The sequence below is a fragment of the Notamacropus eugenii genome, chromosome 6 (assembly GCF_028372415.1).
Source record: "Notamacropus eugenii isolate mMacEug1 chromosome 6, mMacEug1.pri_v2, whole genome shotgun sequence".
NCBI lineage: Eukaryota > Metazoa > Chordata > Mammalia > Diprotodontia > Macropodidae > Notamacropus > Notamacropus eugenii.
The window spans coordinates 385381858-385397846 of NC_092877.1; the positions used below are offsets into that span (position 1 = coordinate 385381858).

General features: G+C 48.1%; 1 protein-coding gene across 14 annotated transcripts in view; it reads right to left on the reverse strand.

The window, feature by feature from the left end:
- ATP13A4 (ATPase 13A4) overlaps positions 1–15989 on the reverse strand; it is an 82626-nt gene that overhangs the window by 49733 nt on the left and 16904 nt on the right. For 13 of the 14 annotated variants that reach the window (XR_011969203.1, XR_011969202.1, XR_011969204.1 and 10 more), the window contains exons 3-4: positions 12342–12515; positions 3509–3655 (exon numbers count right to left, since the gene is read on the reverse strand). Coding sequence is in view for 9 of the 14 variants with exons in the window: in XM_072618883.1 (XP_072474984.1) it covers positions 3509–3655; positions 12342–12515 (321 nt within the window). In the remaining 5 variants the exon portion in view is untranslated. The remainder of the gene's footprint in view (positions 1–3508; positions 3656–12341; positions 12516–15989) is intronic. The other variant, XR_011969205.1, reaches the window with a different exon arrangement.

Here is a 15989-nt window from a genome sequence, read left to right on the forward strand (position 1 = left end):
CAGGTGCACCCCAAAGACAAGACAGGTCCACACAAACCTCCTTCAGCCACTCATGGGCTGGCCTCCCTTCCCCTCATCAGGGTCCCTGGAGCCTGGCAGAGCAAATCAGTAGCCCTCAGTTGGAGCCTGTGGAGGCAATCACTCAGTACAAACAAGGGGTCATGTGAAAAAGGGAAGACGTTCCCACAGAGCTCCATGAATCCCAGGCCAGGCATTGTACTAGGCTCCCAGTGCACTGAGCTAGTGGACTATCTCAGGACATTCCCTATCTCTTCAAGCTTCAAATTGTGTCTAGGATACAACATGAATGCCTCTGGTTGGCCTTTCAGGTCCATCACCCCTTGGCTCCAGACTCCTTTCCCCTCTTTCCTCTTCATATATTCCAGTTCTGGACAAACTGGATCATTTGCATCTCTAACCTCCATGCCTTTGTACAAACCGGTCCCTATGTATGGAGCACCCTCCATCTTCCCCTGAGCTCTTAGAACCCTAATACTTCTTCTAGGCTCGTTTCAAATTCCAGCTCCTCCAGGATGCCTGTCCTGATCACCATGGCCATAATATCCACCAGTCCTGTCAGGAGGCGCCTTTTTATTTACTCAGTCTGCTCTTTGTGTCTGCTGATCTCTGTGCAAACTGTTTCTGCCCAGTAGAATGGATACTCCTTGAGGCTGGGGCTGCTTACTTTCCTCTTTTCTCTGAGCAGCGACCCAGGCACCAAGCAAGCCCTTGAGAAATGATTTTAGACTCAATGAAAAGGGGATTCTTGATGTCCAGCGCAAGTCCTTCCTGGTCTCGGAGGAAAGAGCTGGAGTGAGCTCACTGTGATAGGATGCCCTGAGCTTGCAGATCACCAGGCTGTGCCCCTCCTCCTTTGCTCTTCCTCTCCTGTAGGGCAAGCCTGCAGGCTTGACTTCTCCTGTCCTCTGGCAGGGGGATACCCAATGCTGCCATCTTAGTGTGGGACTCCACAGGCCCCTTCAACTTTCCGTCTGTGCTCAAGCGTTCAAATCCACAGAAGAAATTTGTATGCAGAATCCTTAATTTCAGAAGGGTTTTTTTTAAACAATGAATACAGCCCCCCGAAGAATTTCAGGGAACTAGCTTCCATGTTCACACCCTGCCAATCAACTGTGGTATCTGGCCTATCCCAGCCACAGTTAATGATACGGGGCTTACCCTTGCTTTCTAGCTCCTCCTCCCCAGACCCCAAGTCTGACAAATGCAACAGGGGCTGAGGGGGTCAAGTGTCCAGGAAGAGGGAGGCTAGGGGTCAGGAGAGCCCATCTCTGGACATGGGGGAGAGAAGATGGAGGAAGGCCAAGGTGCCGGCGATCCTGGCAGAGCAAGAAGAGACCTGCCCAGAAGGTGGGAGATGTTCCAGCCCATACACTGCCAGCAGTGGCAGCCAATGTACCTATAAAGTTTGGGACAGGACAGGGAAGAACAGGGGTCATTCCTCCCCTGGAAACAGCAGGCTAGCACAGCCTCTAAAGGGGGATGTTTGGTCAAGTAAGGGGGCAGGACTCCTAAGACATATCAAAACCTTCTTGCCTTGCCAGACTCCCCATCCGTCCTGCCACCCAAAACACAGGCCTCCCAAGGCACCAGGCATCAGAGCATGGGCTTTGGCCTAAAGAGATCAAGGTGTGACTCCAGACAAGGCACTCCAAGCTCTCTTTATGGTCTAAACCAATTCACTGTTTGTAAGGGATGGACTAGTATGGGGGATGACTCAGTCATAATGGCCGCCATTGCTCAGGGGTGGACCTTAGTTTTTTATAAAAAGAAAACTATGTCCCTACGAAAGTCCAGTCCAAGTTCACTGATTGTCTCCACACTCCTGACAAAACAGCTGGTCTTTGTGAATGGAGTAGCCCAACAGACAAGGTCTGGCTGTATAAAGATTAGAGCGCTGATCTGGGGTGTGGAGGATGATGGTTCAGATCTAGACCCTTACAGAAACAGGACAGTGGACAAGGGACCCAACTGTCTCAGCCTCAGCTTTCTCATCTCCAAAATGGTCTAATAGCCCCTTGATGTCTCCCTCACTGCCTCAGATGCAACTTGTCTGGAAAGAGCTTTGTCCACTTAAAAACACCATGGGACTGATGGATGGAATCATGATCAATGTCTATGGGGAAAACCTCAGGGGACTGAGTGGGAGAGGCGGAAGCTGCCCAGAGGGTAGAAGCTCTCTCACTGATTTGGATCAAATCCCCGGGCCAGCATTTTCCCTTGGTTATCAATCAATTATTCAACACATTTGTCTTTGTCTAGTCATTTCTCAGTCATGTCCCACTCTCCGTGACCCCATTTGGGGTTTCTTGGCAGTAATACTGGAATGTTTGCATGTCTTTCTCCAGCCCACTTTACAGATGAGGAAACTGAGGCAAACTGGGTGAAGGGACTTGCCCAGGGTCACCCAACTAGGAAGGGTTTGAGTGGGATCTGAACTCAGGAGATAAGTCTCCCTGACTCTCCCCTCTATGTCCTCAGCACATCTGTTAAGCACTCACTATATGCCAGACACTGAGCTGCATACGGGGGTGCAAAGACAAAATGAAAAGCTTCTGCCCTCCTAAAGCTTCTAGTCTGTGGGAAGAGATAGTGCATACTCATCCATATGGATCCACAAATAAATATGAGATAACGGGAAGGTGCCAGCATCCAGGGAGAGCGGGAAAGACCAGATGGAAGAAGGGGTGGTGAAGAAGCCACAGTCCATTGACTCTGACTGTGTAGATGGGAAAGTTGGTTAAATGGGCCACAGCAAGAGAGTCTGTTGTTAAATTTACATTGTGAACATTTCACCCAAACACTTGGGAAATCAGCAAATTACAGATCAGGGCCTGAGTTAGTGCTGCCTTGATTGTCCAGACTTAAAAGCAAGTGAAGGAGGAAATGTCCATTCACAGATTATACTTGAAAGGGTTTCTTGTGTAATGTTTTGTTTGGAGCTTCGTTTTTTGTTTATTTCCTGGAGAGCCAGTTGTTAAACATTTACCAGCACATCCCTCAAGTAACCCAAGGAGGAACCTAAAATAAATCCAAACACAGACACACCTCCTCCCACAATGTCCTCCTTTGATCTCTTCTCATGGCCTAGCTCCAGACCTTGGAAGGTCTACTCAATGCAACCCAAACATGGCAGACTTTACCTGGAGGAAATGTTCAACATTCTGGGAATGATGGAGATTCCAGAGGTCATTGAGCTCAACCTCTTCATTTCACAAAGGAGGGAAATGAGGCCCAAAGCATCTAAAGGACCTGCCCATGGTCAGTCGGGGGTTATTCCCAAAGGTAGGATTTGAACCTATGCCTCTGACTCAAGAGCCAGTGATCTCTCCACTTTTCCATACTGCTTTGGGCCTTGGGATGGGCTACCCAGGTGTCTGAGATCCAAAGACTCTTGAAGCTCACCTCATGAAGCCCTGGGGCATCATCCAGCAGAATCCTCTGATGTCTAACCATGTATAGGTCATGTCTGTACCTGGAGGTCACTCACCTTCAAATCTGGCCTGAGGATGGCTTGGTTGATGACGTAATCCTGGTCAGCGATGAGGGGATGGTCTGGGGTGAGGCTGACCAAGCCGTTCAGGGAGGACAGGTCGATCCATGTGACCTTTTTTCGAGAATATATTTGAAATTCATCCTGGTGAAATAGACCCCCAGCCACCAAGAAAAAGAAAAAGTCATCAGCCCAAAGGCCAGCCCTGCAAGGCATCACCACAACCCAAAGGTCCGCCCAGCAGGGTGTCACCACAACCCAAAGGCCAGCCCAGTGGGGCGTCACCACATGCTGCAGGCTCCTGGACCTGGGATTTTCCTATAGTTTGGTGGATGGTTGGTTAAGGGTTCTTCTTCTGTTTTTCCTAAACAGACACTGCAGCTGCTGAATTCAGAGGCTCAGCGAGGAAAATCTCCTAATTATCTATCAAAGGACTTAGCAGTGAGCAAGCAGTGCATTCACACATGACTGGAGGCTCTTGGCTCATGTGGAAAAGTGTACTTGGGGTTCTTGAAAGAATGTGTGTTGGCCCCTGTCTGTATTTCTCAATGGGACCCTGCACAATGGGCAGCTGATATAATCCTCATGGACTTCTCTCTAAAGAGGTGCTGTCTTTGACCCCCTTCCCCTCTTCCCCTCAAGGAGCACAGGTAGTATGGAGGGGGTGGAGGGGCTGGAATCATCGGATTTGTCTCTGCCCTTAGACAAGCCACATCATCTCTCTGAATCTCAGTTTGCCCATCTATAAAATGGAGGCAGGGGTGAGAATAGATGGTAGGTATTCTAAGAAGGAGAGAAGAGGACAAAGGGTTTGCTGAGCATGGTAGACAACCTGAAAAGTTTAAGAAACTTTCATAAGTTGGTGCAGTGGAAAGAGCTCCAGGTCTGGAGTCAGGAAGACTTGTCTTCCTGTTCAAATCCAGCCTCAGACTCTCACTAGCTGTGTGACCCTGGGCAAGTCACTTCACCCTGTTTGCCTCAGTTTCCTAATCTGTAAAATGAGCTGGAAAAGGAAATGGCAAACCACTCCAGTATCTCTGCCAAGAAAACCCCAAGTGAGGTCACAGTCAGACAACAAACAGTGGATAAAGAAGAAACCACACTTCCAGAATGCTTTCAAGTTTGCAATATGGTTTGTGTGTGTCATCTTGTTGCATCCTCATAACAATCCATCAAGACAGGGGCTACTTTTATGTCCATTTTACATCCAAGGAAATTGAGGCTAAAAGAGAAAGTGGTCTCACAATGGTCTCATGGGGTTACACTGATAATAGGAATCTCAGGGAGGATTTGAACTCAAGTCAAGTTGTCTCTTCACTCTGCCAGACAGATAGACTGATGATTAGGGCTAAGGAGTGAAGGGTCCAACTTCCCCGGATCAGTCAAGAAAGGGGAAGACCAGGACACGAGATGAGAGACTGAGCAGAGTGAGAAAGTCTGCCTCTTTGTAAGAGATCAGGGTAAACGAGAAGGTCGCAGAGGATGGTGAAGGGATAACCTGGGGTGGAAATGAAGGAGAAGGGGGCTCAGGAGTGACGGCCTCTGCTCCCCTGGCAATGTATTCAGCCCCATCTTGGGTGAGGAGAGGGGACGTGGTTGGAGGCTTTAGGTGAGAAGACAAGGTTTGGGGAAGTCACTGAGGGGAGCAGGACATCGGGTGAATCAGTGAAGAGTCAGCAGATTGTCCTGAGGCAGCAAATTCTGAGTTCAGGTTAGATCACAGAGATTTGGAGCAGCCTCAGTGAGTCAGGCTGTGTGGCTTCCTTGTGAAGTAAGAAATACCCCATGGATGGCAGAGAGGACATATGGGAGGGGTAACAATGAGGAGGAGGAGAAAGATGATGGAGATGTCTCCACTGATACAAGCACCTTCCTACTGAGATTGTCAGAACCTAATTTATCCCATTCCGAGCTTGTTTGTGCAGAGCACTTTGCTTCTTGCCTCCCCCATTAGATTGTGAGCTCCTTGGGGACAGGGACTCTTTCTTTTGTCTTAGCACAATGTCTGGCACATAGAAGAAGCTTCCTAAATGCTTGAAGACTTGATTAAACATATTTTCTCATTGGACACTCACAGCCACCCCACAAGGAAAGTGTTCTTATCATCCTCATTTTATGGATGAGGAAACTGAGGCACAGACCAATGAAGACAATGGCCCAAGGTCACACAGGTGGTGACCAAGTCAGATCTGGGCCTTAGGAAAGTTGTTTCATCAGCTGAGTCTCAGAGGACAGACTGGGGGAAGGAAGGGAGTCAAAACAGGGAGACCAGTCTGAGCTGTCGCGATACTCAGCCATGAGCAAAGAGCCTGACCCAACCCGGTAGCTACGGTGGAAAGAGGGGATCTAGACCAGAGAAGACATGGCCAGGTTGGGCCACAGAGTGGCCGGTGGGCTAAATGAGAGTGAGGAGTCCAACAGGCTGGGAAGATGGTAGCTCCTTTGATGGTAATAGGACAGTTCATTAGAGAGGAGGGTGATTTGTGTTACAGATTGGTGCATGCACATTATAAACATACAATAATATATTTACATGTATGCTATAAATCTATGCCATATGTATCTATGTAAGAGTGTGAGACCCTTGGAGGCTGTAGTACCATTCACAGTCCTAATTTCCCAAGGAAATACTGCCTGAAGTTGAGGAACTAAGGAACAGGAAAATGAAATCACTGATTGTGGGGGACAAAGTTGTGTCTGTACTTATAAGATGAAATGGAAAATGGAAGAAATTTCTGAATAGTTCATAACCGAGGTTGTTTTATCAGTGATGGCAATAGTTTTGGTTTGGTTTGGAGCCTTAATTGTCTGGATAATTTCTCCCATTCTTTCTTGGGGTGTTTCTACTGCCAGAACAACCGGGTCAAGTATCGAATGATCATATCTTGCCGTGTCAAAGATTGGGGAGGTACATGATGCATGTGAGCTGGTCTTAAGAAGCAAGCAAGGGGCTCTGCAGAAGAAGTAAGATAAAAGTGCCATCAAAAAACTATGTGGCCAAAATAGGAAGGGCTTGTAGTGTAGTTAGAGGGAGGGATGGCAGTCCATGTGGTCCAGTGGAATGGCAAGAGAACCCAAGGAAATCCCCCAGCAGAGTGAATGGACTTTCTTTGGGAACTTTGGGGAGGACATGGATAGGAATTATGAGTTTTCATTTCCATTGTGGCAGGGGTAGGGGAAGGCAGGTGAATGCTTCCACAGTGGCAAGACCACAGATCATGGTAGTTTCTCATAGAACAGGTATGATTTACTCCCAAACTTGGCCTCCTGTGAAGTGGAGACTAACCTGCCAGCCAAAGTCAAATATCAGATTCAGGCCAGGGGAATCCTTTCTGGGCCCATCCCAGGAGTCACCAAGGGGGCCTTTCAAGTATGTGTGCCAGGGCAGGGGAACTGAAGAAGAAAGACAAATGTGGCTATACTTAGAGTACAGAGCAAAGCCACATGAGCCATCTTCAGCCTTCAGCTCCAAATTACCAGCGAATACAAATCATGCTTTTTGCATTGAAATGTGGCATCCAAGCCAAGTCTTGCTAAAATTCAGATGTATGGCAATAATGAATAAAAATGCCTTTAAAATGAGAAAAATTTTAAAAAATAATTATGGCATTTCTTATCTTTTGGAAAAACTCACCCCTTAAGAGCCCTTAATAAGAAGAGACAAGCAGGAAATAAACTCAGTATTGTCAACTTCCAGTTCAGGCTTGATTTTTTAAAAGAAATGACTTCGTTAATCAGCATTGATGATAATGATCGGCAATCTTTCAACAGTGAGCATGATGGCAAACCCCCAAAGCTGATTTTCTGACATAGAGAACAGGTTGTTGGCCAATGTGCCAACGGGCACCTTTCAGGCCTCCTTAATGGGAAGTCTGCACAGTCCAGCCATTGTGATTTCATCCAATAAAATGCCTTTTTCAGTGTCATTTTAATGTAAATGACCTAGCTGAGAGTTTTAAAACCATGGGTTCCCAAAGCATATTTTTACCCCAGGCTCTGATAATAAGAATGTTAGGAATAATTGAGTTCTTGTCTAATTACATAAAAGCTAATTTAGAAACTCATTTATTTGGAGAGTTTCTAGCATAGCAAATACATCCAAAATGATACATGAGAGAAAGTAATTAAAAATTAAAGTTGAAATCAAGCTCAAGAAGGCAAGACTGAAGCGGGTTCAGACTACTCTGATTAGCTGGGGGGCAAGACAGGGAAGGCACAGTGTGAGACCTTCATGGGTGTTCAAAGTTACAGTTGTAGGAGGAAGAAGCAGAAAGTCAGTTTTGCCTCAAGCTAAGAGCCTTGAGACTTGAACGGCTTTTCTAGTCTTTCTAGTAAATGTGCCAAAAAACATAGGAAGCAAGTGCACCCCCATGCCAAGGAATGAAGGCAGATTTGGGACTTTGGTGCAAGAGAGTGATGTCCCTGGAGTCATCTGGGAAGGGCCATGCCCTTCATGGAAGTGGGGCGGCAGCAAAGCCTCACTCATGCCACAAGCAAGAGTAGGCCACAGAAAGTCACTGATGCTTCATGGGGGGAGCGGCTGGGGGACCCTTGGATTTGTGAAGGCTGTGGCAGTCAGACCCGAACTCTGGTGGAGAAAGGGAGTACTTCCAGAAGAAGGCAGCCAGGACAGCGAGGTCGTACAAACACAGGAGTAATCAGAGGAACTGGGAGGGGGGAGGGCCAGGAAAGTGTTGGAAGAAGCGTCAGGCAAAGGAGGGATCAGACTCATTCTGTTTGACCCCAGAGGAAAGAATCAGGAATAAAAGGGGGTGAAAGTTAAAAAGAGAACAATGTGGGTGGGGGGAATAACTTCCTAATAATGAAGCCTATCCAAAAGCAGGAGGGGCTGCCTCAGAAGGAACTGCCACAGAGCACCATGGTGGGACAATGGAGCCAGGAAAATCTCAATTCAAATCTGGCCCCAGATACTTAACTAGCTACATGACCTGGGATGAGTCCCTTAACCTCTACCTGCCTCAGTTTCCCAATCTGTCAAATGAGGATAAGAATCTCACCTACCTCATGAGGATCATATGAGCTAATATTTATAAAGCACTCAGCACAGTGCCTGCCACATAGTAGATTTTACATAAATTTGCACAAATACATCCCCAGCTATGTTAGGGAAGAGGATTCCTTTGGGGTCTAGGTTGGATTGGATGATTTCGCTGCTCATAAACCTGGCCAGGTCACTTAATCTCTTCATCTGCAAACTAAAGATGACAAGGGCCCCCACCTGACCTGGTAGTTCTGAGGATCACAGGAGATCATAGCCTTAAAATATTATTTAAATGTAATCCTTATTGTTTCCACCGTGAAGAGCTCTCAGCGGTGTCATTCTGTGGTTCTTCGATTCTAATAAGAACTTTCCCATTAAAGCACCATGTTCTGTAATACTCGGATTTTGATGCAAAAATGGGCTTGGGGGGAAGACAGCAAAAAAAGAAATAGATCTTGCAAACAGGATCATCTCACCTTATGTCTGCTCTTCTCCAGGTTAATCCTCACCAACTTTTCCAGTTTTCATTTCTGCTGATTCATATAGTAATAATTTCACTTATGCTAAATGCTAATCATGATGCCTAGGATGATAATAGCATTTCTACAGCGCTTTATAATTTTCAAAGCACTTTACAAATATCATCTCAGAGGTGAATACTATTATTATCCCCATTTTACACATGAGGAAATCAAGGTAGGCAGAGGTTAGGTGATTTGCTCAGGGTCACACGCCCACTAAGCAGCTATGGCAGAATTGGAGCTCAGATCTTCCCCACTCAAATCCAGCACCACCTACCTGCCTTTGTATCTTATAAACCTAAGGGCCTGGAGGGTTCTCCAAGGTACAGTCTCAAGGTCACCAGCATCGTCCTCATGCTCTTGCTCCAGGAACCATGTAGCCCTCCGGGTGTGGTCTGCTCAGGACCACACAAACACCTCCCCATTCCTCTGGGCCATGCTTATTTTAAGGAAGTCTAAGATCGCGTTAGTTTCCTTGGCTCCTCTATCACATTGTTGGCTTATATTGGCTAATAAAAGCAAGCTTTAGAAATGGTGTCATGTCGGAGGAGTTAAGGCTCAGAATTTGGTCAGAGGAGACTAGAGGCCAGCTGGCCAGAAGTAGATGAGTACAGGAAACAGCCCAAGCCTGGGAGAGGGGCAGGGTAGAGCAGTGGTGAGGGCCTTCCACTAGCCAAGGGGTAGTGCAGAGTAGCCAAGACCTTCTTGGCTTTCCTTAATGACGATCACCACCTTCAGAAGGTGGAGGAACTACAGCATGGTTCTGTTCTGGATCTGATTCATGACTGGGAAAGAAATCATGGAAACCCTGGGGAGAAGTGACCACTGCCTCCTGCCTAGGACTTGGGATAGAGAAGGAGAGGAAATCTGGGCTGAGACTGACGCCCACCCTGGACTCGGGGAGAGATATCAAAGGGGTTGGAGCAGAGGTTGTTTGTTAATAGTGATAACTAGTAATTATTATCTCATTGGATCCTTGCAACTGCTCTGGGAGGTACATGCTATTATGATCCCTATTTTACAGATGAGAAAACTGAGGCAGACAGTGGTGGTGACTTGGCCAGGACACATGGCTAGGAAGGATCTGAACAGGACTTGACCTTAGATCTTCTGCCTGCAGCTCCAGACCTCTCTACACCACAGTGGCCAGTTGTCTCTTCACCTTTGTTTTCGGAAACCCATTGTAAAGTCATGTTTGTTACCATGTTACGAATGTTTGTAAATGTAGCACATACATGAGATCACAAAGGAAACTGATTATATTGAAATTAAGATGCAGGTTTTCCACCATCCAAGCTCAAGGATGTCCAGACATCCATCTGCAGCACCTCGGGGCTTTTAAAGGAAGTATAGATAGGTCCCAGGTGCTACAATTCCAGACAGGAAATTCTCTCTGTACTCATCTAGAGCTGGGCCAAAGAGAACAAAGGAACGATTCCAATGAGGAGGAAAGAAATCCCTTACCTGCACTGCCCAGGCTCCAAGAAGCAGCTTCTCCAGGTGACCCTCCTGGTGCTCGAAGGGGAAGGGGAGGGGAGGAGAGAGACTGGCATGTGGTCTCTCAAGCTGAACCAACAGGGAGGAGGAGGAGAGCACCCAAGAGAGTGAGGGAAGAGGGGTGGGGTGGGGTGGGTCTGGCTGAGGCTCCTTCCCCATGGAGTACCCCTCATACTAAGCAGAGCTCTTCTCAGACCCCATCTGAGCTTGTGCCTCCTGCCCAGAGCTCTCCCACGGAGGGCCCCATAGCTGAGCAGTGCAGTCAGATTCAACTCAGGGCTGCCCAGCTGAACTGTACCTGCCTCACTTACTGCTGAGTTCCTCTCCCTAGAAAACTCGTCTTTGACTAGTTTTGCTCCCTCTGAGTCTGTAGGTCTGTTTGCTGGTCATTGGTCTTGCTGAGGTCTGGGACAAAATTCTCAGATTCATCCAGAAGGGGGCTTTCTTTCATTCCCCATCAACCCCCTCTTGAGGGAGGGAGCAGTTCTGGAAGAAGAGGGCCTGAGTTCAAACCTCACCTCTGACATTAGCAACCCCTGAGACTGGGTATGGCTCAGGAGGCTCTGTGCATTTCGTCTGTTAAATGAGGGGGCTGGACTCAGCTCCAGACTCCAATCAGAGCACCTTGGACTTGATCACTATGGGCTTTCTGGAGGCAGAAGCCATGGAATGATTCACTCAGGGCCCCAGTACTCCCCTTCCATCCACTAGAAGCTGTAAGGCTGGGATAGGAAGCATGTTTCCATGGCAATGGATGCCTATCTCTTTCCTTCTGGATCCCCTCAAGCTGAGCCCTGATACTGGCCACACTGGTCAGAATATTTAGCAGGGGGGAGTGGATGTCTTGGGGAGGGATTGTGGGCCCTCTATCCTGCATGACCCACCCACGGGCCTCTGGGGACTGAAGTCTTTCATGGATCAGTGTGTATAGAGCAGGAGCTGAGAGACAGTGGTCCATCAAATGAGAAGCTTCACTATGTGCCCCATTCATCCTCAGGAAGACCAGGAACAGAATCAGAACATACAATTAACTGGACAAGCCAAGGAATGAGGATAGCCCCCGGTGATTCGGTGTCAATACTAGAGGAGTCAGTTCCAGGAAGAAGCAGGGCACAGACTCTTGCTGCCAAGGGATGATGGTCTATGTTCTATGGATGGTCCTTGGGCACAAACCCATGCCCTTCCACCATGTCCTTTTAGGGCTCAGGCTCAGATGAACAGAATGGGAAAAGCAAAAGCACAAAAGCCAGGGATGGCAGGATGAGGACAGGGGACAGAGGGGACAGTGAGTGGCCAGTCCACAGTGATCAGAGAAAAGGAACTACTGAGACTAGAGTTTGGAGCAAGGATGTCAGAAGGGATGCCAGGTTGAAGAATCACTAAAGTAGGAGGAGCCACTGAAACAGTCTCAGGTCCTGGCTTTGCCCAGTCTGAGTGCTACTGGCCACCATGCTCCCTGTCGCTCACCCAGTCCTCCTAACAAGGATTTTAAGGCCCAGGATCAACTAAAAGCAGGATCAGTCCTGCTTAGAAGGATGAAACCTTCATGGGCAAGAGAAAGAGACCGAGATTGGAAGGCTCAGGACTTGGGTTCAAGCCTTGCCTCTGCTGCTTGCTCCCTGTGCAACTTTTGTCCCAGACCAATGTTCACACTCTCCTCCTCTGAACCCCTCTCACTCCTTTCATCTCCACCACCATTCAGATCCTTGGCTGGCAGCCACATGACTAAACATAAATGGCATGCCTCTCATGAAAAATGCTTTCCCTCACACGGTGTCCAGGAACAAGGACAGCCCTGGGGGGCACCTACTGTTGTCCTGAGGAGAATGACATCAGCTTCTCTCAAGGTACACGGGATACAGTTGGCCCACACACTCCAGGCAGGGCGCCAGTAAAATACCAAGGGCAGGATCCCACAGGAGAACACGTAGCCAGCAATGCAGAGGGTCTTCCTGCAGCCTTCAGTCTGATAACCAAATATCTCCTGAAATACAACCACAAAGACCCCAATGCAAGCTGAAATCATTCCATTACCTATGAATATTCTGTGGAGAAGAGAAAAACAACAGCTCACCTTTCTACAGCACCTTACCTACATTGTCATTCAAACAACGTGGCCAGCCCATCTGAGTTGCGCTCTCTGAAGCATAGTTTGAATATTTGGCAGTTCAGCTTTAGCGAAACTTCAGTGTCCTGTCCCTTATCCTGCCAGGTCATCCTCAGAATCTTCCTAAGATAGTTCAAGTTGAAGCGATTCTGTTTCCTGGCATGGTGCTGGCAGACTGTCCATGTTTCACAGGCATATAACAATGAAGTCAGCACTACGGCTCTGTAGACCTTCAGTGTGGTAGTCACTCTAATACCTCTTCTCTCTCAAACCTTTCTTCAGAGTCTCCCAAACACTGAGCTAGCTCTGGCAATGCATGCATCAACCTCATTGTCAATGTGTACGTCCCTGGAAAGTGCGCTACCAAGGTCAGTGAACTTATCCGCAGCAATCAAAACTTCTCCATTTGTTATAACTGATGGTTCCATGTATGGATGGCATGGTGGTGACTGATGGAGCACCTGTGTTTCTTTGGTGTTAATTATTAGGTCAAAATTAGCACAGACAGCAGAGAATTGATCCTTACTTTGTTGCATCTCAGCTTCAGAGGCTGCGTTGAGTGCACAATCATCTGCAAACAGAAAATCATGCACCAACACTCCTCCACTTTGGTCTTGGCTTGGAGCCTTTTCAAATGGAAGAACTTACCATCAGTACAGTAGTTGACCTTGATGTTGTGTTCATTCTCATTAAAATCATTTGTCAACATGGCTGAAAACACCTTGGTAAAAAGCATGGGAGCAAGCACACGGACCTGTTTCACTCCATTGGTGACTGGGAAGGCACGAGAGCTTTGTCCATTATCCAGAACCCGGGCAAACATGCCATCATGAAACTGACATACAATATTGATGAACTTCTCTGGGCAACCAAATTTTGACATAATTTTCCATAAGACCTCACAACTAATAGTGTCAAAGGCTTGGGTCTTGGCCTATACTTCAGAGAGCGCAACTCAGATGGGCTGGCCACATTGTTCAAATGCAAAATGCACGCTTGCCAAAAAGACTATTTTATGAAGAACTTGCATGGGCCAGGCGATCACATGGTGGTCAGAAGAAACGATACAAGGACACTCTCAAGGTCTCTCTCAAGAACTTTGGATTTGACTGTGCAACATGGGAGACACTGGCACAGGACCGCTCAGCATGGCGTGCCCACATCAGAAAGGGTGCTGTGCTCTTTGAGCAAAGCAGAATTGAGACAGCACAAAGTAAACTCAGGATGTGCAAATTTGAGATATGCACCCCAAATATTCATACGGTCTATCTGTACCCAACCTGTGGTAGAGCATTCTGAGCTCATATTGGTCTGATCAGCCACAGTCTGACACACTGGCATTTCACTTTACAATGGTGATGTCACTTTGGTCATCTTTGAAGACAAAGGATAACAACCAACCAACCTACATTGTCTCACTGGGGACTAGCAACAACCCTGGGAGGTGGCTATGATTATTGTACCTATTTTGTAGGTGAGGACTCTGAGGCTGAAAGAAATTAAGTGACTCCAAGGTCCCTCCATAGAACCAGCCCTTGAGGAACCTCTAAGTGAATGGAGGGGAGTGGACTGGCACACGGTTAGGAGACAGTACTGATCACATCCCTGTGCCTTTGTTTCTTTATCTGTAAAATGGAGGGAATGGCTCCTGACCTTGGATCCAGTAACTCATGAGAACATGCATGAATCTGCCTGACTTCTCTCACTCTCTGGAAGTTTTCCAGGGTGAGTTCTATGCCCCTTGGATAAATGCCATAGTGACCTATGCCCAAAGCCCTTCTTTCTCCTCATAGGGGTGGTTATCTCCTGAGCCAGTGGGGATAGTTAGCAGCCTGGATTCCTCCAGAGACTGTCCCCCTCACGGGCTCCTTGCCATGGAAGCTTTGCCAGCTCCTGAGTACTCCTAGGTCGAGTTCAAGTTTTGCCCCTGCATTTGCCAGGTTGTTCCTGGTCCTGGTGCCCATCAGATGAGGTTGTGATTCTATTTGGCCCTGGACTGATGTTCTCAGCCATTCTCATGCAATCCCATTCTCCTGAGAGCAGCCAACTCTCTGCATTCCCAGGTTCCTGTGCCCATTTATGGATTTTCCTCAGTCTCATTCATTCTGCTGTAACAGCTCCTCCCTCTGGACCATCCCTAGCTTTTTTCTTTTGACAAAATAACGCCTCAGAGCTGCCTTAAGTCAAGACTTGCAGAGCATGGCCTTGGGGGGTCTCCTGATCCTCTGTGGCAGAGGCTGCCTAGGTCTCCCTCATCTACCTCTGGAGCAAGACACTGCTGCTCCCCCTGTCTGAGAGGCCCTCTCTTCACCCCAACATTCTGGCTGCTTTCTACACTAACCTTTCCTGATCCCCAGCCCATTCCCACTGCTCACATCTCCTCTTGGAGGTCATCTTCCATTGACACAACGTGTCAAGAGTTATCTTGTACCTATGGATTTATTGGCCCATTGTCTCCCTCCTTCCTTACCTCCCTCTCTCCATTCGTTAGAATGGGATCTTTGGAGCCAAGATGGCGTAGTAGAAAGACGCACATACACATAGCTCCGAACCCACAACCCATAGAACAACTACAAAGAAGTAACTCACGGCGAATTCTGCACCCAGAGGCCACAGAACATTGGAGCGAGGGAGATTTCTGTTCCGGAGAGACCTGCAAACCTCTCGTAAAAGGTCCTTCGTGCTGCGGACTGGGCGCCGGGACTGGGAGCTGAGTACAGGCCTGCCGTGGCCGCGGCACCGAGAGGAACAGATCCGAGCGGGCTTCAGGGACGGGATCTCCAGCGGCCGCACAAGTACCTCCACCCACAGGTGACGGGGGTCTGTGAGAGAGTCCCTTTGGAGGGTCGAGGGGGGAGTGGGGTGCCCCCATGGCTCGGGCCCCCTCGGGAGACAGAAGCTGAGGGGCAGCGGCAGACCAGGGCTCTCCAAGCAGGCAGGAGCCTGGATCCATAGTTGAAGGTCTGTGCATAAACTCCCTGAGGGAACTGAGCCTGAGAGGCAGCCCTGCCCTCACCTGAGCATCTGAATTTAATCTCACACTGAATAGCAGCCCTGCCCCCGCCCAAAGCCCTGAGGCTGGAAGCAGCATTTGAATCTCAGACCCCAAACACTGGCTGGGAGGATCAGGAGGTGAGGTGGGTGTGAGGAAAATATTCAGAGGTCAAGTCACTGGCTGGGAAAATGCCCAGAAAAGGGAAAAGAAATAAGACTATAGAAGGTTACTTTCTTGGTGAACAGGCATTTCCTCCCCTCCTTTCTGATGAGGAAGAACAATGCTTACCATCAGGCAAAGACACAGAAATCAAGGCTTCTGTGTCCCAGCCCACTCATTGGGCACAGGCCATGGAA